Raw genomic sequence first — 21,253 nt, forward strand, 5'->3', positions numbered from 1 at the left:
TGGAGTTGAAAGTAACAGTACTAATGTCAAATAAAGTAAGGAGCTTTGTATCTCTGCTGAAACATTCTTGGTGGAAGGCTTACTTTCTTTCTTTTTTGCTTAAGTTCCAGCAAACCTGAAGAAAGCCAAAAGAAATTCTTTGCTGACGTTGGTGGGCACTGACAGCAGTGGAATATGGAAGAGTTCAAAATAGAAGCAGCATCCACAATTTAATGCATAATATGAAACTTAAGTTGCATGAAGGAAGGAAGTAAATATACTTTAAAATCTCCATTAAGACTGAATTTCTTCTTTTTACAGTAAAGTTTAGTCTCTTTTATTTCCACATAGAAACACAACCTAATGCCTCAAAATACTGTCAGCTTTCTCTTGTCATTAGAAATAGAGTATTTGCACTCCTTGAGATTTAAGGTAGCCAAGCAATGTCTGTAGCTGTAAATAATTTTGATGTTGAGAGTAGGATCTGGGTTTGTTGTCAGGATGCTATTGTTCTCTTAAAGTCTGCTGTATGCATTGGGTGAGGGAAATGAAAACCATAGCATAATGTTCATAAATATGTTTAGAAAAAAATTCCTTCTGAATTTCTGGTACCAAACTCTACTGTAGAGAGATGTATTTCTATATTCTGGAAACCGAACTGTTGCCATCATGGATGAACAGTAATTTTAGAGATGATGCTTGTTGGGTAAACTATAGTGACAATAAAATAGACTTTCAGTAGTCTACGGTTGCTTTGTTTCTTGCAGATGGGAGACCTCACTATTTAATTGAACCTTGCTCTGTAAACAGGGGAAAAAGTTACAAATTTTTCTACCTGAGGATAATTTTGTTTTATTCCCTTTGAAAACTATAATGTCAAATTTGACAGTAAAACTGACAGTATTTTTTACTTGTTGGTTCATTTTTAACATCTGAAGTTAAGGAACAACTTCTTTAAGTAGTCATAACCTAGATTTACTATATTTAGAAGTGAATCATTTCAACACTTCTGACAGCCTGCATTTAGCAGCACGTGTCATGCGTAGCAAAGAGCCAGCAGTGAGCAGATGAGTGGTCCGTCAGCAGCTGCCACGAGTGAACGCTGGTTTAAGCCATAGATATTAATGAGTTCTGCCATGAACAGGACAAAAAAGTATCAGAAGCCCTTAGGGCATTGGGAGGGTCAATTTCTTTTCTCTACAAAACAGAAAAAATACACTTTATGTAGTCACATAGGGGCTTAAGTTGCCTGAAATAGCAGTTGTGTTTAAACTGTTTCGTTTGTAGACTTCATTTTTTGCAAAAATGTTAATAAAGGGTACGTTTGGAAACTCAGCTGAGGAGATCAGACATTCATTGATGATCTTTCAAACAGCTGCAGAGATCCAATCTGTTTAATTTTCCAAATATATATATTTTTTCCCAGAGTGGAGAAAGGGGGACACGAACCAGAATTCGTTCTATGGGTTATGTACAGTCTTGCTAGTTCACTTTCCCTATGTTCCTGCATGAAGTTTTTTTGAAGTCCAAGAAGATAAGACTGTTGCATTTCTAAGTTGTGAACTGTACAATATGAAAAATCCCTGAGAAATCCTTTGCTCCTGTGCTGTTGTTAATAAAGTATAAACAGTTATTAAGAAAAGGTAGAACTCCAGAAATGGTTATGCTTGTGGAACCTGAAGAAATTATTTTCTTTCTGATTTACATAAGCTGCTCATACTGCTTAGCTTCAGCAGATTTAAAGAGATCAGAATTCATTAGTTGGAAAAGGCCTCTAAGATCTAGTCCATCACCACCATGCCCGTATGTGCCACATCTACACAGTGGTACCTAACAAAACCCCTACAGAGAGCCACAAACATTTCCCTCAGCAAACTCAGAATGATGTTCTTCAGGAAGCAGAGTATAAACTATAAGAAGATTGAAAACTCTTTAGTTAAAATTCAATTTTAATTGTAGAAATGAGATGACTAACTCTAGGCCTTGAAAAGAACTGTCAAATGTGAACCAGTAGCAGGTGTACAGGCTTTGGAAGATATTTGGGATGTTGTTCTAGATCACTAATGCTAAAATAGATGTGTTGGTTAGGCATAGGTATGGTTAGAACAGGTGTTTATTTTGATTAGTGTCTCTAAATGGGAAGTAGGGATTTGAAACTGGGAATAGGGTAGTATCTCATGCATGCTCAGCTCTGTAAAAGCTGGATTTTTCTTATCCATAGGCTGTTCTGCATAGGCTGAAAACTAAAGTTCTTTGGAAATGTAAGGAATGGCAGCCTGCCAGCAGTCAAAACATTGCTTGTGTTCCATTAAAATTGGTGAATTCAAAATAAGTACTTCTAGATCTTCTAATGTAGATTATAACATTAGGAAAGTACCTATTCTGCAGCAGTGTGTATCTGTTGGATCACTTACGTGAGCGTGAATATTTGCCGGATTGCTACAAGGAGCATTCTTTCACCCAATACAGACCTTTGAATTTTAAATACATTCTGTGGATAGAGTATCAATGCTTCTGATTTTGTACCCAATCTTTTTCTAAAATGTATTCTTAGCATGAAAGTAAATCTTACCACAAGTATTTGTTTCCTTCCAAATTAACAGAATTATACAAATCAGTTTCTCCCTTATTACTGTAGCATCTTGAAAGCTGTTGACAAAAAAATGTTTACATGTTTTTTCTTCATGTTTGTGAAGATAAGTGGACACATTTGATAATAGAGAGGGATTTTTTTCTTTATGTATTGTCACAGCCTCAGCATTTCTGCTGTTGTGTTTAGCTTTATCATAGCATGAGAGAAAAATGACTTGGCAACAGTGAAATGAGAAGAATAGCCGTGCCCTCAGTGAGATATAGTTTCATTATGTGTTCACAAAGCTAAATTTACACCTACTTTGACAGAGGTAAGAAGCTGGAAAAATGGAATCTCAGGGCTAGTGGAAAAGCTGAGCCTATTTCTGAGAGAAGAGGCTACCATTAGTGATTAGAACTGCTGCTTTCTTTGGAAATTACTGGGAGTGGTACAAAAATGACTTATTTCAGAACAGTGTCTTTTTAGGCATTCTTAACCTTTTGCAAATTCCTGGTTTGGCTGCAGCAGTGGCTGGAGGCGAGTCTTAGCGAAGGAGAATCTTAAATTAGTACCAAGGGCATGTGACAAGGCATGTTACTGGCATTTCTCTTAGTTCTGACCCTCCTCATGTTTTTTACATTCTGGTTAGCAATTATGCTGTCAAGGATGCTAGCTGATGGACAGCTATACTTTGCATACTGGACAAGTGAATGTGTGGAACAAAACAGCCTTTGTGGCTTTGAAAAAGGGTTTGATTTATACTGGGTGAAATATATGCGATTTTATGCCATTATTTAAAATGCACAGTTCGATTATAAAAGTAATGCCAAATCACATGTGTAGCAAATAGGAAGGAGGTAAACATAGTAAAATAAACATGCAGATGTAGTCTTGTGTTCTACACTTACTAACTTGCTGTGATGATATCATTATGCAGGATTGTAATGACAAAGCTAACCATCCTAGCAATTTTGTCTGGACAAGATTGGTATTTGTAACTTTTTTTGTGATTATTCCACTGTCTCAACTCATGAGGAAGCTAGAAAGTAGTGGTACTGTGGGAGAAAAATTAGTATAAGTTTAATATTATACTGTATTTAAATATCAAGTTAATGCATGTGCCCTAATTTCCCTCTACTCTGCTCTCATGAGACCCTACCCAGAGTACTGCCTCCATTTCTGGGTTCCCCGTCACAAAAAGGACATGGAGATGTTGGAGTGGCTCCAGAGGAGGGCCATGAAGATGATCAGAGGGCTGGAGCACCTTCGCTATGGGGACAGGCTTAGAGATCTGGGGCTCTTCAGCCTGGAGAGGGCTCTACAGGGATCCTTACAGTGGCCTTCCAGTACCTGAAGGGGGCCTATGGGAAAGCTGAGGGCGAACTTTTTATGAGGAAATGGCTTCGAACTGCAAAAGGGTAGATTTAGACTAGATATTGGGAAGAAATTCTTTACTGTGAAGGTGGTGAGACACTGGAACAGATTGACCAGAGAGCTTGTGGATGAACCCTTCTTGGAAGTATTCAAGGCCGGGTTGGATGAGGCTGTGAGCAACCTGATCTAGAGGGAGGTGACCCTGCCTATAGCAGGGGGTTGGAACTAGGTGATCTTAAAGGACCCTTCCAACACAAACCATTCTCTGATTAGTGGAAGGCAAGCTACTGTTTACCTGCCATGTTCAAGGCTTAGTACTGTCCTTGCTGATACTGATAGAAGTGTTTCGTCTAGTAACTTCCATCTTTTTGATAGTGTTAGGTGGCTTAGCTGAAGCTTCTGCAGTCTTCATTCATTTTGCTCTATTTACTTCCAGCCCATGCACTGCATGGGCTGGAAATGGTGCTCCTGAAGCACCTATATTTGTCTGTACAATATAAGCTATGTTGCATCCTTCAAAGTACATTTTTGGAGTATATTATCTTGATAGTTATTTTTGCTGATTTCTGAGCACATAAAGAAGAATGTAGAACATATCTGAGTACATAGAACAGGCTCCCTAATGGTTTGTGTATGTGTAAATTTCAGGTGGACTAAAACTGTTTAGAGGCCAGTTCCTTTGAAAGGAAACAAGGTTTTCTTTTAATCACTTGTAATAAGGATTTTTGAGCTCTGCAGTGTGATTACATCAAGTGTTATGCACAACAGCTCTAGTGTAATTAAATGAGGCCTAAAAACATAGCCCTCTTAAGTCACAAACCCTGTAAATTGATCCAGTTTATAATCTCAGTATTTTAGTTAAGAAGCATCTGTAATGATGGTGATGTCCACTAAATGGCTTGCTTGAATGCTTTTCAACAGTGACTTAGCCATTCTAACTTAGCCATTCTAAGGATATAAATTGTAAATTCTTGGTTGGCATCTGCCATCTATCACCTTCATCTCTGAGCTCCCGTGCTCACAGAAAGTGGCAGAGTACCTACTCTTGAGGAGAGTTTTACCTTTGCTTCTGTGCTTCCGTAGTCTTTTGAGGATATCATGGGCTAGGACTTGGAAGGTTTTGAAATAAGGTCCTTTAAATCCTTTAGTGTGATTTCATGGCCTTGCTTTATACAAAATGGTGCAACAGTAAGGATTTTAATTGCATGTAAAGAGAAAATGAGATCTTACTGCAAACAAAATATGTAATCTGTGTTGTCTAAGAGAACTTGGAATTTGCTTGCAGTTCTAAATGTCATCTGTCAAATATCTAACTTCATGGCTTTCTTCTTCATGAGAATTTGTGTTGTTGCGATGCCTGAAAACAGTGACCATTTTCCTATATTTTTGTGCAGTTCTAAACAACAACAAAAAAATGCATCCTGTTGGTTGTGTATATCCAATGGATATCTACTTAAAAAAAAAAAAGTTGCTTTCTAGAAGGTAAGAGGTGGGATCATGGATTTTTTTCTTTAAATTCTGTGTAACAAAAGGTTACTGGAAGTTGACCACGAGTCAGGATGAGTGCATGGCTGTGATGGAGTGTTAGAGGCATGCTGGAAAAGCTGTTGATATGTGCTGTTGATAGCTAGTGAGAAAGAGGAAACTAACAGTTCTGACAGTGTCTTTCAGCTTATCAAAGCCATACCTATTGCAGAAGGTGAGATTCTGACATATTTGCTGGAACAGTGTACTCAAGAAAATGAATTTCTGTGGAACAAAACAGAAGACCACTGAATTGTATCTCACCTGAATAAGTTGCTGCCAAAGGTGGTTCTCATCTACAGCACTTGGTTCTTCAATGGCTTGTCTTCCAAGTTCTGTCTAGCACTATCACTGTTTCACTTCTCACCTTCTCATTGTGACTGCTTACCTGCTTGGTCTCTGATTTGCTGTAACTTTGTTGATAGACCTTGTAGGGGGTTCCCATATTCTTCCTTTTGAGTTTGAAGTTAAAGGAGGTAAGTGTGGGGAAGATCAATGTTTGGATGTTTAGCTGTTATGTTTGTCTCAGTTGGGTGGTGAGGAAAGGGAGAAGAAAAGATTACTGTGATGACTTGCAAGTGTTTCCAGGCCTTGAGTTCAGAAAATCCTAGGATGAAAAAAAAGTTGTTTATAGTATTAATGAAAAGGGGAATAGAGACAAAATGAATATTCAGAAAACATGTTTTTAATGAGATACTGCACACTGAGTTTCCTTGAGGAGGCCATCACAAACCACACTGAGTCACTTGTGGCTCAGTTGTGCCAAGCAGCTGAGGCCACGTTGCAGAGATGTGTGTGCAGGCACCAGCAGAGGATGTGCTCGATGGTTGGTAGTCATCTTTTTGGCTCTTCATTTCTCTGATATGCTGTTAGAGCACAGCTGCTGCGTGGGATTTACTACTGCTCGACTATTGCAGTATTCATGAAGTGCAAATGACTGGGAATCGTCTTCATTTACTGTAAGGCAGGTTAGAGATAATAAACGGTAATTGTTTGGTAATGAGAGAGATACCATTTGCAAATGAGCTTAAGCTGCAGTTCTCTTTTAAGCAATTGTAGCCCTTTGTTTGCCTCAGCAAATGACAATTTTTACATAATAAAAAAAGGTGTTGTACAGAAATTTTCCTAACAATGAATAAATCTGTTAAAGAACGATCTCATTCAGTTCAGAGTTGCTTTTTCCTTATCTAAAGTAACAGTTACAAACTTCAGAAGTATGACATGACACTGATGTCCGCCGAGGCTGTACTGTAGTGTGTTTTGTTCGGGGCCCCTTGCACCCTGTGAAGCTTTTGCTTGCTCTAGGCAACAGAACTTGTTTTCAGCTGAGCTAAACCAAAGCAGTTGGGATTTTTCAGATTTTAGTGAAACTTGGAAAAAATGGTGTTTGTTAGAACCACTAATTCTGGGTAGTGGGAGTTGCTGCTTAGTAGCTATGCAGAGAATAAACAGTATGCTCTTAATGTCAATACTTTTAAAGCACAATTCACTGTGAATGCTACTTAATGCTGAAAAATGAGTTTAATGCAGGAAATCCTGTTTGGGTGCCACTGGGAGGATGACAAAGGAATGCATTTCAGAAACGAACTGATTTGGCAGAGCCAACAGCTGGTTTTGAGCCCTGCTGGCAGACATTTTGATAGCTCTGACTGTCTGGGTTTTTCATGTTGTGATTTTTTTTTTTTTTTGTATTTTTTTTATATTGGCTTTCTTCTTTCTGAATATCGTTTTCCATAGGAACTCCATGGCACAATTTTGTAACTGCCCCATTGCATTTCAGGTCATAGACTCCTGTGAAATAAGAATAATGTCATCTTGCAGTTTTACATTGCTACTTTTCTTTCTTTTCTCATGCCAGTGTGTGAATGTTGGATGTGTTAACTGGGGCATGTGAAATAAACATATGGATGAGGCAATGTTCTGTTGGAGAACTGCATGTCTGATGTACACATATAAAAAGGCATTCAAGGGAGTTACCTGAATGAGGTGAGCTCTGTTTGAGATTGAGGTATTTACTTCCCTTCCCAGGGACTTTTACTTCTGTGGGGAGGTAACTTGGTTAGCAGAAGCCTGTGGTCTCCCTCTATGTAGTGCTGCTAGACCACAAGTTAAACGGAAGAATTCAGAATCTAAAGAATTAGAGAAAAGTGTAGTCCTCAGTACTCAAGGGAGGGAGGGGATTGTTGGAACCAGAGCAGTCTCTCATACCTGAAATTGTAAACTAACTGCTATTCTTAAAGGATATTGGTATATGTGGTGTGCTGCATAGGGGCGATCAGACGTAAGTTCTGCATTCAACACTGATAAAGAGCATACTGTGAATTCCAGCCCTTGCTCTTTCTGGAATGCTTTGAGGTATTTGGCATGACTTGGTTGCAGTCCAGCTTTATGCCACAGAAGTGTTTAATGGAGATGGATGACTGTACTTGGTGTATGTTATCTTGATGTTCTCTAAAGTATCCCATAAACCAGAAAGATTTGTATACTTGTCCAGATTAGCTGGGATCTGGATTTAGTGTTTGACTGAATTGTATTTGTCCTGAATTTCTCACTTTGGATTGATAGACTCTGTGCTTATAACAACACAAAGCTTTCATTAGCAGCACAGAATGTTAAATATAACTTCATTTAGCTACACTGGCTGTCCTAAATGTATTGTTGTGTGCCTGGTCTCGCTTTTAGGTGCTGAACTACAAGTTTGCAGCTTCGTCTCCCCTTCTCCCTTCTTTCAGAGGCATTTGTTCAGAATTCAATGATGCAAATAAATTGCCAGTGTCATTTATCTCCAAGCTGTATAACTTCTGTGAAAGATGAAAGCTGAAGAACCAAGTAAATATTCAAAGATTCCATTCTACTCACTTCAGTTGGCTTTGCCCTTCTTTACTACTTATGAATGAGCAGAGTAAATGGAAATTTTCATTTACAGTAAATACATTTGACAGAAAAAAAAACCACAGGGATGAATTAGGAAAATAACTTTTTATCTTCAAAAAAAGGAATATGAGTTCTGCTTTCTTGTTGATTGTGGTGAGCTCAATGGGTGCTGAACTATACTGGAGTTGTTAGGGAAGGAACCCTCATTCCATTCTGACCTGAAGTTCTGATCAGAAAAGGACACAGCTGAGGAAATACGCTCATTCTGCATGAGCAAAAGCTGCTAAGTAATGCTTGATCTTGAGTTTATGAAGAACAGATATCAAGTACTGTTCTTCTCTGTCTGTTTTCAGAGGGCTAATTGTTATGTGAGCAGGTTACATTTTCTCCTCAGTAGTGGTGGCCTGCCCTTATAGCTCTTTCTATCCTGATGCATTCCCCTAGTATTTGTTTTTCTTAACATAGCAGAGTATGTTCGGGTGCACGTGTCCATTAAGCTAGGACACGAGTTCAACACAACTGTAACCAGTTCTGCATTCCTATGAGGCAACTTAAATTAGTCCAGTGGTAATGGTAGGAGGAGAGAAAGAGGAGTAATGCTTTTTCTGCCATGTCACTTGAGCAACAGGTTATCGTTGCATGCAGTTTCTGAGAAGTCCAAGTTCTGTTGGTCTCCAGGACATGTAGCCTTGATTATACTCTCTGAAACACTGGTTGTTCTTGTTTATCTCAGTCTTGCTTTTCTACATTCTTTTCAGCACTATTCCACTGTTTGAGCTTAAAGAGCATGCTCTTCTTTCGCAAGTGCAAGTGGACTTCTGTATTCATTGCCCCTCAGCATTGGTGTCTGTTGAGAGTTTCAGGGAAAGGAGAATAAGATGCTTAGCACCCAGACAGATGGCATATTGACTGTGGCAGTTGAGTCGTGAGAGGGGAAAAAAAGACCCCAACACTTAAGCTGAAAATCATGCTCATGAGAAGAACATTTTAGTAAGTATTTAGATTTTTATCGTGTTCAATGATAAAACTCTGCATGATAGAGATATTTACTTTTGAAACTTTTAATTTAGTGCTTGACAGGGTTGAGTAAACAGTTTGTTTAAAATGGTGTGTTCTGAAAGCTTTAATGGAAGGAAGAACATCCACCTGTTTGTAAGTTGTGGCTCTCAGGAGCAGGCTGGTACAGGCTGAGAAGGACTGTCTCAGACGTGCCTGAGATCTAAGACTTCTCTGATTCTGAATCTGGAAAATGATTTGAGATTAATTTTGTCTCATTTTTCTGCCTTATCCATTCTACCTGCCAGTACCCGAACAACAGAGAAGGGTGAGTGCTAGAGCTGAAAGGAGTATGAAAGACAGGTTCAAGAGTCCTGAAACCAGTTAAAATGCCTGCCTTCATCCTTGAGGATGAAGAACTGGGGTTATAGTTCTCCTTGGTAGTATTAACATAATAAGGGTCAAGCTGACACTTGAGTGTAATCCCAAGAGTCTGTCACTTATTCGTCCCCCTGCATGTGCTGTTTCATACCAAGGGGCATAGCTTGGAGCAGGCAGTGGGCAGGGAGTTGAAAAGAACATGCTGCAGAGCATGGCAAGGACGGACTTGGGCACACAGCTTGCAGGGCTGACTGGGGCTTCTGGCCAGCACTCGGTATTGCCCTGCTGGAGTTGCACAAGCTGCCCAGTGCCTCTATTAAATTGTGCTCCTGTATTAGAAGTGATTGAGTAACACTTTTTGGGAACAGTAAGAGTTGAACGTACTGTGCTTTTGCATACTTATATAAAGTGCAGGTACATTCTATTCTTTTTACAGTGAGAACAGCCTACACCTTGAAAGCTAAACATCCTAGGTGGTGAGGCAGTGAGCTGTTGAAGTAATCCCACGGGGCAGTCTTTGTCCCTTCTCCAGCAGGTGCTCTCTGATGAAGGGCAGGTTGCTGATGTTACTGACTCTTTAGGGACGGCAGAGTAGGGGAGGTGAGTGCAGCCTACTGCTTCTGGAGAGTAAGTTGAACTCAGTGTGATTTCATTCTTTTAAAGGCTTCTCCTTGTTTCTGTCCTTGCTAAAAACTTTAAAAAGTTTATTTAGTTTTTATTAAAAGCAAAATTAAGGAATAACGCAAGCAGTAAGTAGTACCAAATTGCCTGACAGGCCTCTGAGACTATGAAACAGGCTTAATGAAAGGAGAGGGGAGAGTTTTTGTTTTTCTAACATAATGCACTTGAGCTTTGTTTTAGGACTGAAGTAGGAGACACCCTTGCATGACTAAATCCATCTTTTTGCAGTTGCCAGGCTATTATGCAGCAGAGTGTCTCCTGGACTGTTAGTGTTCCTTCCCTAATTCCCATGGCAGTGGTGCTCATATTATTAGGTTAGCTCTGTAACTGTCTTTTAATCATCTTCTGTATATTCTATTTATCTTTCTTTCTGGTGAGCTGTGGTTTCCTTGGACCTCTTCTGTGTGCTAACAAAGCTAACTTTTTGGGAGCCCTCTCTTAAACAGACTCTGCAGCTTCTCTGATTTTGAAATAATTTGAATGAAATTAGTAGGTGAAATCTCAAGAGTAGTTTGTAGGGTGCTAAATAGTTCTGTCCTAATCTTAGAACTGACTTTTTTGTGGCTGCGTTATAGCTCTTGGAGCTATTATGTTCTCAAGTAATAAGTTATTTTTCATTTGTTCATAAATGTTTTTGCATCATTGGTGGCTGATTTTTTTTTTAATGTTTAAAATCCTTTTGTTTAGGTATGATTTGCCTTTTGACTGTGCTTTTTACTTTTAATGGATACTTTTTTTTTTTGCCACAGTCATAAACTTGGAAAAAATGACAAGATAGGACATAAAATCAATCCAGAAAGATAGTCCAGTAATTCCTTTCTAAGGTACTTTCTGTAATACTTTGCTGTATTCCCTTTGAAATAAGTCCTTGGGTTTTGTGTTCCTGTGTTTCGCTATAAACAGTCATGTTCTCCAACTTTACTAATTTTCAACGTGGCACTGTATTCAATGTGGTGTTCATTAAAAGCAACTCATCTTTCTGGATTTTATCTAAGAGGGGGAAAAAAAAATCCACCCAAATATAACCAAAATATAACACAAAATCTGGTCTTGGTTATATTGTTGGCTGTGCTGTAATAACTTATATTTTTCTCTCTGACCATAAAATTTGTTCCAAAGCCTTGTATGCTTGGAGATAAGAATAACAGTTGAAAAGCTTGGCTTCTTGTGTTTTCTGTTTAAATGAAGCTACTGCAGGTGATATTTTGTTCTGTATGTATTTGTCTATCACCTGATGGATATAAGAAAAACCGGTCATCGATTATTTGCTATGCTTGAGTATTATGGAATGAAAATGATCCAACCTTCTGATTTAATGCACCAACGTTTTCACCTTTTGTTTGTGTTACGCTCCTCTGTCCTTTCTCTCTGTTAACGGTTCTTGTTTTGCCTCTTATATCTATCTGTGCTATATTTCATTCTTGTTTATAAAGATGCAGTTCAATTTGAAGACTGTGTTTCATCTCTTACTACAGAAGTTATGGAAGGTGTGTTGATTGCACCAGTGAGTTTCCAGAAAGTGGACTTTAGACAAAAAGAAAAAAAAATAGAAAGTGCAAATGCTTGTTCTTCCACCATAGATGAATTCAGAGGAATGCTGGGCTGGTGATCACCTGTGTATTGTGCAGTGCTTCTGCATTCAAATCCCAAATGTATGCACAGAGTAAATTTGACCATAACTGTTGGTGCAGTTATGAAAGAATATGCAGTGGTGTGCTTATTTGCTAAAGCAGCAGGGATCAAAACGCAGAAATGTAAGAAGGCTGGTTGTCTATAAACAAACCACTTGTGTAGCAAGTACCTGGGGGTGGGGAAGGCATGCAGGGAGGAAAGGAAGGAAGGAGGACGTCGGCTCCCTTAATTTGCTGGCGCTTGAGGATACCCTTGAGAAATAAAAAAAAAAAAACAACAAAACAAACAGAACAGTACAGGTCATGGTCTTTCCTGATCATATCTTTGTTGTGACGGAAGTGTTCAGATGAGCTGTAGCACTAGAGCTGTTCTTAAATGTTTGTTTTGCTGGGAAGTCTAAATGTGTCCTTACGCAGTGCCCACAGGTTTTTGTGTTCCTGCTGCAGCTGGCTTGCTCGAATTCACCTTCTCTGTTTTGAGCAACTCTTTTTGTTGTTTTTTTCTTCGTTAATACGATGATGCTTTCTGCTGTCAATAGTGCATGCTTAACGATACATCCTCAATGGATACAGTATATGGTCTTGCCCATTTTATGTGTATTGGAGTAGGAAAACGTGAGGTCTGGAGAAGGAGTTGCTTTGTACTGAGACGCAAGAAATACCAAGGTTATGGTCTTCTGTCTGGAAGTCAGGAGAAGATTACCTGGCAGCTTCAGATCTGGGCAGGTGGAAATACATCTTTCCAATAAGAACTTCATGCAGAGCATACATGCAGGGAACAGCCCTATGAAAAGAGTTGTAGATATTCAGCTTAGTCATGTTATATATGGTACTTAATACAGATAATAAATGGAGTGCTGCTGTTGCTTGTCTGGCATTTAGTTTAAGTGGATCTAGTATACTACTGCTATGCTTTGAACATATGCTAAAGAAATTATGCTTTCTCCTGTAGTCTAATACGAATTCTGTCAAGCTGAGCTTAAACTCGAAGAATACCTCTTGGTTATGCTGTATTGTTCTTCATAAACGTGGCAGTGTTTATTTGGAGAAATAAAGGGTATTTGGAAAAGAGAACCTTAGGCTTGAAGAATGGGGTTTTGAAATTCTGCATTTTTTCTAAAAATAAGGTCTTTTTTTTCTCCTGGAAAAAGCCAAACAAGTAAGTGGCAAATAAGTACTGCAGTAAGACAACTTTGTAATGTCAAGGCTTTGACACGCTGCTGTAGAAGCTGATGTTTTTGACTTCACAGTTATCTATTTGATGAATTTGTTACAATCTACTGTAAGGCTATTTGTTTTTTAGTAGCTTGAAAGCTATCACAGGTCCTTCGAATTCTTTCATTGATTCTGAAATGTGATTTTTAAGAAGAGTTGGAAAAAATACCATCTCTTCTGAAAAATTATGCAAGAACTTGCACATGATGCAACGTGGAATTATTATCAGTGTGTCCTCTTCCAAGCTAATAAGTGACTCAGCTTGTTTTCAGATAGGATTTTATTGTAGCACCAGATGTTTGTAGACTTGTGTGATTTGGCAGAATTTATTTTAAAATGACTCTTGCAGTGACTAGAATGGAACTAAATCAGTAGTAGTTTGAGACTGTGAAGTGGTGGAGTTTAATTTTGAACCTAGCCATGATCCTCGATTTGAATATCTGTCGGGGTAAATGTGAAGGCAGCACAATTTGCTGTAAACAATCTTGAATAGTTTTCCTTAATATAGATGTGCCAGTTAGTTATCTAAAGAGTACTGTAAGGAACTTGGTGAATATGGAGTTTCCCTTTGTTACTCCTGATGGAGATAGCGTTCTGCTCAATGTAATCATTGGTGCTGGAAGCCTGTGGCAGTGCCGTGTGTAGAAGTAAGATTTTCCTGCTAGCAAGTTTCCTTTTGCATAGTGCAGGAAAACTTCTGAGATGAAAAAGCAAAACAGAGTTGCATTCTTTTCTGTTGTTTCTTCATTTATAACAACTCCATTAATCTTTAAGTACATTCTATTATCTGTTGGTTTGTGCTGTTTCTCTAATATGCTTATATCTTTCACTCTGATGACTGAAACTTTTTCCTTAAGTGGAAAGTAGTGGAAAGTGGAAGTACCCACACTTTCTTTTTCTTTTTTTGGAGGCATGCCTACCTTTCAAGTGTATATAGACAACCCAAGACTTAACTCTCTGTTTGCCACAGCGATATGTAAAGTTCAGTGCAGACAAACTGCCAAATATAACTTGTCAGGAAGGAACATGTAATTATTTATTATCCATGTAGGACAGGTGTAGTCTTGATCAACTCAGATGCTCCTCACTTACAACCCTACTGGGATGTATTTGCCTGCCTGGTAGGCTGTATTTTGCAGATGTACCTTGAGAGATACCACTTCATTCTGCAGGGCATGGTTTCCCAATGGGTGCCAACATGGGGTCCCAGCAACAGCCCCTGGTAGCAGTCTGGCTGTGCTGGGGCTGCTTGGAGCCCTGGAACTGAGCTGGGGTGAGGGCACAGAGCAGCCCTGGATGATGTAAGGGCTGCTGCATTGTTCTAATGCTTTCTCAAAGAGAAACACAAATTATACTTTTATGAATGAAGGATGCCAGTGAAATATCTAAGCTTTCCTAATGAAATGTAACTGACAATTTGGATTAGTGGCTGGTGTGATTTACAGTACTTGGTGCTATTAGGAAAGAAAATAGTATGTTAGAGAGGAGATCTCTGATATGCGACAGTAAAGCTTTCAAACCTGTGACAAGGGTAGGTAGTGGCTTTCTCCTTTCCCCCTCTTTATGGCTTCCTTTCTACTTATGACACGAGAATCTATCCACAGACTGATGCTCAAGCCACTTGGGTTTCTTTGTCCATCTGTACTTGTCTCCTCTGGTCAGATGGGGGCTAGCTCACAGTGCTTGTGCACCACACCTCAAACCAACCTGCAGGTACCCATAAATGCTTCCTGAACTTACCCTCCTGATAAACTGTAGCACTTCCCTTGGCTGGCCAGTGACACAGACTTCTATGCTGGCTTTTTCTCTGTGCTTGAAAATTTGAGGTACGATTAAACTCACAGAATGGCTTGGGTTGGAAGGGATCTTAAAGATCATCTACATCCTTCCCTCCAAAATACAGGTATGTATGTACTGATAGACCTGCCCAACACAAAAATGTTAATGAAAAACTGAGGTTTACTCTTCCCCACGGATGCTTTAAAGTACTGTTGGGTGTACAAGATGAAGGACAGCCTCACATGATATTAAAATCCTACATCAAGTCCATTGTCCAGTAGTTTGCCGTTACTGTTCAAGTTTCCTTTCTGTAAATAAGTTGGAGTGTACGAGAGGTGACTTGCATTAACTATTGTACTTTTTTTCTGGTCGCCTTTTAGCTCCTTTATTTAAGATGGAGGACCTTTCAATTCCAAGAAAGGGGAAAAAAATACACCTCCACGCTTGCTTTTAATCTTCTCTTGTAACTGATTGACTGCTGACACAATAGTGCTCACATCTGATACAACAACATCTTATTTATAGATGGAAGCAGCTGCATCCTCTGTCTTTGCAGGCAAGAAACTCTATTGTTATCAAATCACCAGGTTAATGAGACTGTGGGAAAATGGAGGCATGCTATAAAGGTATTATTAAAGATAATTATTTAACACAAAAAGGAAGGGAGGATGTGGCTGGTACGACTTGCTTTTAAAACTGAATTAGGTGTGGTTAAACATAGGCACTGAGAAGTGAGGGAATGATATGGCCTTGTGTCCTCCACTTGGCTCTTGTGTTGCCCTTCAGTTTGGCAGTGTTAAATCATCTACTTCTAGAGGTTTGCAGCTTCTGGTGACCGAGAGTTGAATATCAAACAAATTCAGCATACAGGGAAAAGGCACTGCCACTTGTACTTTTCTTGCACCCTGAATGCTTCCTACTCTTGGGCTACTTTCAGGTGAGAGGAGTCAGTGCCCAGCGCACTGTGAGGTAACAGGAGGCAATGTGCCGGCCTCATGGGGTCTGCAGGGTCTGCTTGGCACTGCCTGGTGTCAGAGCTTGCTTGAGCTGGGGGAGGTTCTCCTCTGGGAACTGTGGGCAGCTGGCCTGCCTCTGAAACTGGAGCATGGAGTTTGGGAGCTATCATAACTCATTAATCCCTCTGTTGTCATTCTTGCTTTTTCCCTTCTGGATGCCCTAGATGGAAGGAAGAATTTCTCTCTTTGTGCACACTCTTTCCCAGGCTTGAGAGCAGCTTCAGCTTCATTACAGGTCCCTGGAAGCCTTTAGAACTGGCAACTGTCTCTAATCTAGAAGCCATATGAATTAAAAACTGGAGCTGCCAATGGAAAATATTGGATGATAGGAACAGTAAGGGTGAGTATGCATTCAGTGCAAACTCGAGTGACATCAGTTCTTGGTTGTCTTAAGGTCCTCTGCATGAAATGAAATTCCTGTTGAGAACATACCTTTAGAATATGTGCAAGTGGGAGTCTAACTCAATGATCAAGAATGTACTAAGATCAGTCTGAGTTTCTGTGCAACTTACAGAAACGTCTGTGGCATCTTCTGCACTATGCCTATAACTACATTGTGAATACACCTTTAGAAAACTATCTGATCCTGGTGTAAGTGATGGGATTTCCTGGATTCTTTAGATAAGCTGGCTGAATATTTAACAGCAATCTACAAGAAAAACAACAGAGTCCAATGGTCCCTTAAATTCCTAGTTGGAATCATCTTGTTCCATGTTCTGGGTTATTGAATTCACTGTATCACCTTCTGTTAAACTGTGATTGGGATATCTGGCACATGACCCTGTAGATGATTATCAAGCCTCAGGACCTCAGAGCCTTCTTTTGGTTCACCTAGGTTCAGCTGATGAGCTATCTTATTTTTTTTCCTTTTTCTCTTAAGGTTGGTGGAAGGTTTGTGTTCTAGAACCAATGGGTTATTTTTCTTTTCCTTCTAAAATGATTACAGTAGCTTTTAGGAAAGAATCCCATACTTGAGTTGTGAAAAATGTGGAATAAGTAGTTCCTACAATTACTGTTTGGGATTTTTTTTAATAATTTCAACTAAAATTTGGATTCAGTTTACTGATTTGAAACATACTTCTCTAAGATATGGAGTCCTTTTCTGGGGTGCATGTGTGTTTTAGGTTGTTTGTTGGCATTCATTCTTTAGATGTAATTAAAAAAAGTAGGGGACTTATTTTACTGGTCAGTTAATTACTTGGCTTATTTTGTAATGTGTTCTACTGTAATTTGGACTCTTGATTGTAATTCATATGTATTTTTTAAATTAGACTGTTTTAAATTAAATGTTGGCAAGATAGAACCTTTTTCCTCTGGAACATATTTTTATTTTTAGAAGAAGCCATTATTAGGGAGATGTTTTGCACTCTCCAGGTCTCTTGACCCTTCTTATCTTGTTGAAAATCTAGCTTCAGTAATCTTCTGGTGTTAGACTGCTTTGTTGCACGGATTCTTTGGTAAATAGATTAATCTCTGGGTCTTGTGACTGTATTAATCTTACTCTGCTGCTTAGGTTTGTTCAGGGATTTCTAATAATTAGGGCGTCTTTGTGCTTTTTCTCAGAACAGTTACTCTGTGTGCTGGGGTTCAAATGGTGAGGTAGGAAACAGTGCAGACAGTCAGATAAAGTAACAGTAAGAGCTTTTTTGGTTACTTTTGCTTCCAGTGTTGTGTAAAAACCTTATATATATTTTAAGTCACTTTTGTGAGATACTGACCTGAAACAGAGGCTTGTAAAATCATGCTAACTGTGGGATTCAGCTGCAATATTGGCACATTCGTGGAGAGCTTAAAAGAGGGGGGGGGGGAGAATAATAAAAAAAATGTCCTCCTTTAAAAGGTTCGACCACTTTGTTTCATCTTCTGATACCTCACTGTGTGCTTGTGAACTGTGGACTGCTGCCAGGCTAAATCGAGTACCTTTATAATGCCAGAATGTTTCTGCAGTAACAGAATTCTTCTTTAACAGTGTCTGGGAATTTGGATGATTACATGATGTAATTTCTAACTGAAAAAACCTGTACTTATCGAATGAGCTTGTTAGATCTGCCTCTCAGTGCCATTTGTTAATAAAATATACCAAATAAAGATTTTGACACCAGAGCCAGTGGGATATGTCCTATGAAGAAATGAAAGCTTTTGAGTGCATGTTTATTTGCAAATCTGTTTTTGGTACACTACTTCCAATTACTTAATTTCAGAATTTTATTCTTTGCTATCCAGCAAATAGTGAATACAAGAATCCTTTGCTTGCTTTGTGTGGTGCTGCTTGCTCAGTTATTATGGTGGTTTTGTTTTCATTTTTTAAAAATATTTTTGTGTAAGCGGTCTTCCCATAAACCTTTTTCCATGTGATGTGTATTTGTGCTTAGTTGTACATGTGCTCACCAACCACGTGTGCTCTGAGGGTTAATCTGAATACATGTGAGCAGTGGCTGTGCTGTGAATGTATCCTGGGTTTCTTGGACTTTACTCTGCTGGCTTGAGGTCAGAAATAAAACTTATTCTTGGTAATAGTCATATTAATAGTCAAACAGCAGGCTGTTCCAGTGAGTGAAATGACATTAACCAGAAGGGCAATGGAAGTATCTCTTGGTTTTAATTTGCTTAGGAGAATGAGATTACAGCCGGAAAATTGTCTTGTCAGCCAGCCAGATATTGACTTCTTGGTCTTGCATTGCCAAATTATCAAGCTTCTTGTACTCTTCTGCCAGCTCACTGTAAAGCCAAGAATGAAAGCTTGGGCAGTTCATTTATTTGAACAAAATGTTACCTAGAAAAGACCTGAGCATTACTTTTCACTTGTAAGTTCTGAGAATTTGGGTAGGCTGTTTTTACTTGAAAAGCAACAAAGCTCTGTTTTTCTTGAAGTCACTTTTCATTTGAACACATTATAGATGTATATTGTAGGTTGAAAGTGAGTAGGGTATTACGATTTCAAACTAAAGAAAGGTTGGTATTAAATTATAACTTAGAAAACCTGGAAAAGCTGAACTTTGGTTTCAGGTCATGTGTTCTGGTATGAAGTACTTGATGTGTTTTTTAATTTTTAATTTTTTTTAAAGAGCTTATTCTGTGAACGTAAGAATGTGTGTAAATATTTGTGTTATCAAGTGTTTGATGTTCCCAACACGGGCCCTCGGTGCTTCCCAACCCTTTTGAAATCTTCATGTTTCCAGTTTCTTAAAATTTCTTGATTTCTTCATCTTTTATTCCTGCCAGAAATTCTTCAGACTGTTAGATTGGATTATAATTAGCTAGCAGTTAAGTTAAGAAAACTGAGAGAATACACCTTGCACTCAAAAGTACCTTTCTTAAATCAAAAGAATAAATATATTGAAGCAAAAGGTTGGATCCTCAATTCATCCACTTGATAAGTACCTTTGAAAAACTACTTGTTTGTCAACTTAATCTTTCTAAGAAAAGACAAAAAGATTTTTTCTCTTTTGACTTAGTTTTAAAATCAGGTTTGCAGATTTCACCAGTTCCTGTGAAGCTGTTAGTTCAGTATTTCAGTTTTCTTCTGCCAAAGTATAAAATCAAGCTTAAAAATAGGCTTTCTCTGACAAACCATTAAAATTCCCCTCAAATTACTCCTATAAAGTGATTTTCTAAAAAACTTCTCTGGATTTAATTAGAAAGAACTGTGGGCATCTTCTGAAAAGTCTGTGTACAGTCAAACCTTCTACAACTCAGTTTATCACAGAAAGTTGTGCTTTCTTCTTTGGATCTGTCTTTTGATTAGTTGTCAGTGTTTGCTTCCCTTCCCTTGTCCTAAAGGAATCCTGACTCACTCACAGCAAAGCTGAAGGTGCTTGGCCTTAAATAAGCTCCCATTTTTAACAGAAGAGAACATCCCCTTGCCACAAGGTGGTTAGCTACTGCCAAAGACTTAAAAGGAGAAATACCCAAGAATCTACTGTGAAGTGCTGTAGCTCTAAAAATAATATATTCTACTGCTTAAAATATAAAAAAATGGTATAATTCATTCCCAAATCACTTAGATTTTTTCAAAGTAAGTCCAGAGAGCTTTTGCATAGTAGAGAACTGAGTAGCCTGAGTATAGTGTTGTCATCTTCCAGGCCCTGAAATCTCTGTTTTCCTGCAGTGTGATTGAGAAGCAACTCTAGCTTTTCTAGATTTCCCCCCAGTTTTGTAACTGGGCAAGAAAAAAGTTCTGAAAAATCTCAATGTTTTCCTTCTGTAGGTCTCTGCTGCTATTAGCAGTTTTCATTCTTATGCTGCTTGTAAACTCCTGTGGAAGAATCTAAGGGAGAGTCTGCTCACAGTCTTACCTGACTGAGGACTGATGTGAACATACAATCTTCACTGCACCCTCATCCTTGGGATTATTACCTCAAAAACTGGAGGAACCCTCTGCCTCCCCTTCCCCCAGTAATGATGATGTTAAGCACATATCGTTGACCCTAAACTACCTGGAGTTCTCAGCTGGTTCACTGAAGGGCAAATAGTCCTTGCATATAATTCAGTGGCCACCTGTGCTCTGTACTTGTACCTAGTAAATAGCTAACCTCTAACTTCTTACTTGGCTGTATGTTCTGTGAATTCTCAGTGCGAGTTAATGATTTCAGAGACTGAATTCTTGCTTTCAGTCTAGAGTGCCAACTTTTTTTGATGTGCCATTGAAAACAAGGTATCCTTTAATTGCAGCTATTCTATAATTGCAGTTTAAATGGATTGAAATTGACATTTTCTTGATTTACTGAAGGAAACAGAAAAAAAAAATGCAAACCTCTAGGCATTTACTGTTCTCAACTACTGCATTCATTGAGTCTTCCAAAAGAGCAAGAATCACAGAGGAGTGCTAGTCAATGTCAAAGAAACAACAACAAAAAAAAAGAATTGCAGAACCATCCTCTGAGATGTGGTGAGACAACTGTACAGAGTCAGCTAAATCACAGCTGTAATGCTGGAGAATGTCTTCTGGCAAAACTGGAGGAAAGCTGAGCAGTGACTGTCTCTATCATTCAGACTGTCCTTCATCTGTACATTACCAGCTGTGCAGGACTGGCAGGAGAAGATACATGCTGTGCTGTACTGGTACATTGTTTTAGGTGATAAAACGGTCTCTGGCAGGCTGCAAAAAGGTGTTCCCAATTCCTAGGGTCCAAATTTCAATTTGCGTGGCAGAGGAGGGAGCCAAAGCCACAGTTGGGCGCTGGTTCCCTGGAAGTATAAAAAACATGCAAGTAGCATATTTTTAAGGTCAT

The 21,253-nt window shown here is 38.9% G+C and overlaps 1 protein-coding gene and 1 long non-coding RNA gene across 13 annotated transcripts in view; one reads left to right on the forward strand and one right to left on the reverse strand.

Annotated features, from left to right (window-relative positions):
* RAPGEF2 (Rap guanine nucleotide exchange factor 2) overlaps window positions 1-21,253 on the forward strand; it is a 174,424-nt gene that overhangs the window by 17,815 nt on the left and 135,356 nt on the right. Inside the window, exon 2 of one of the 12 annotated variants that reach the window (XM_046940691.1) lies at window positions 105-10,327. The exons of 9 other annotated variants lie outside the window; for them this stretch is intronic. Coding sequence is in view for 1 of the 3 variants with exons in the window: in XM_040699703.2 (XP_040555637.1) it covers window positions 16,867-16,902 (36 nt within the window). In the remaining 2 variants the exon portion in view is untranslated. Of the gene's footprint in view, window positions 1-104; window positions 10,328-16,856; window positions 16,903-21,253 lie in introns of those variants that run through there. 2 more of the 12 variants (XM_046940692.1, XM_040699703.2) reach the window with 2 other exon arrangements.
* LOC121110657 lies at window positions 12,308-14,491 on the reverse strand. The gene is made up of 2 exons (XR_005859562.2): window positions 14,373-14,491; window positions 12,308-12,796 (listed from the first exon to the last, which is right to left on the reverse strand). It is a non-coding gene; the product is annotated as an uncharacterized LOC121110657 (long non-coding RNA).

The sequence above is a fragment of the Gallus gallus genome, chromosome 4, assembly GCF_016699485.2.
Source record: "Gallus gallus isolate bGalGal1 chromosome 4, bGalGal1.mat.broiler.GRCg7b, whole genome shotgun sequence".
Taxonomy (NCBI): Eukaryota; Metazoa; Chordata; class Aves; order Galliformes; family Phasianidae; genus Gallus; species Gallus gallus.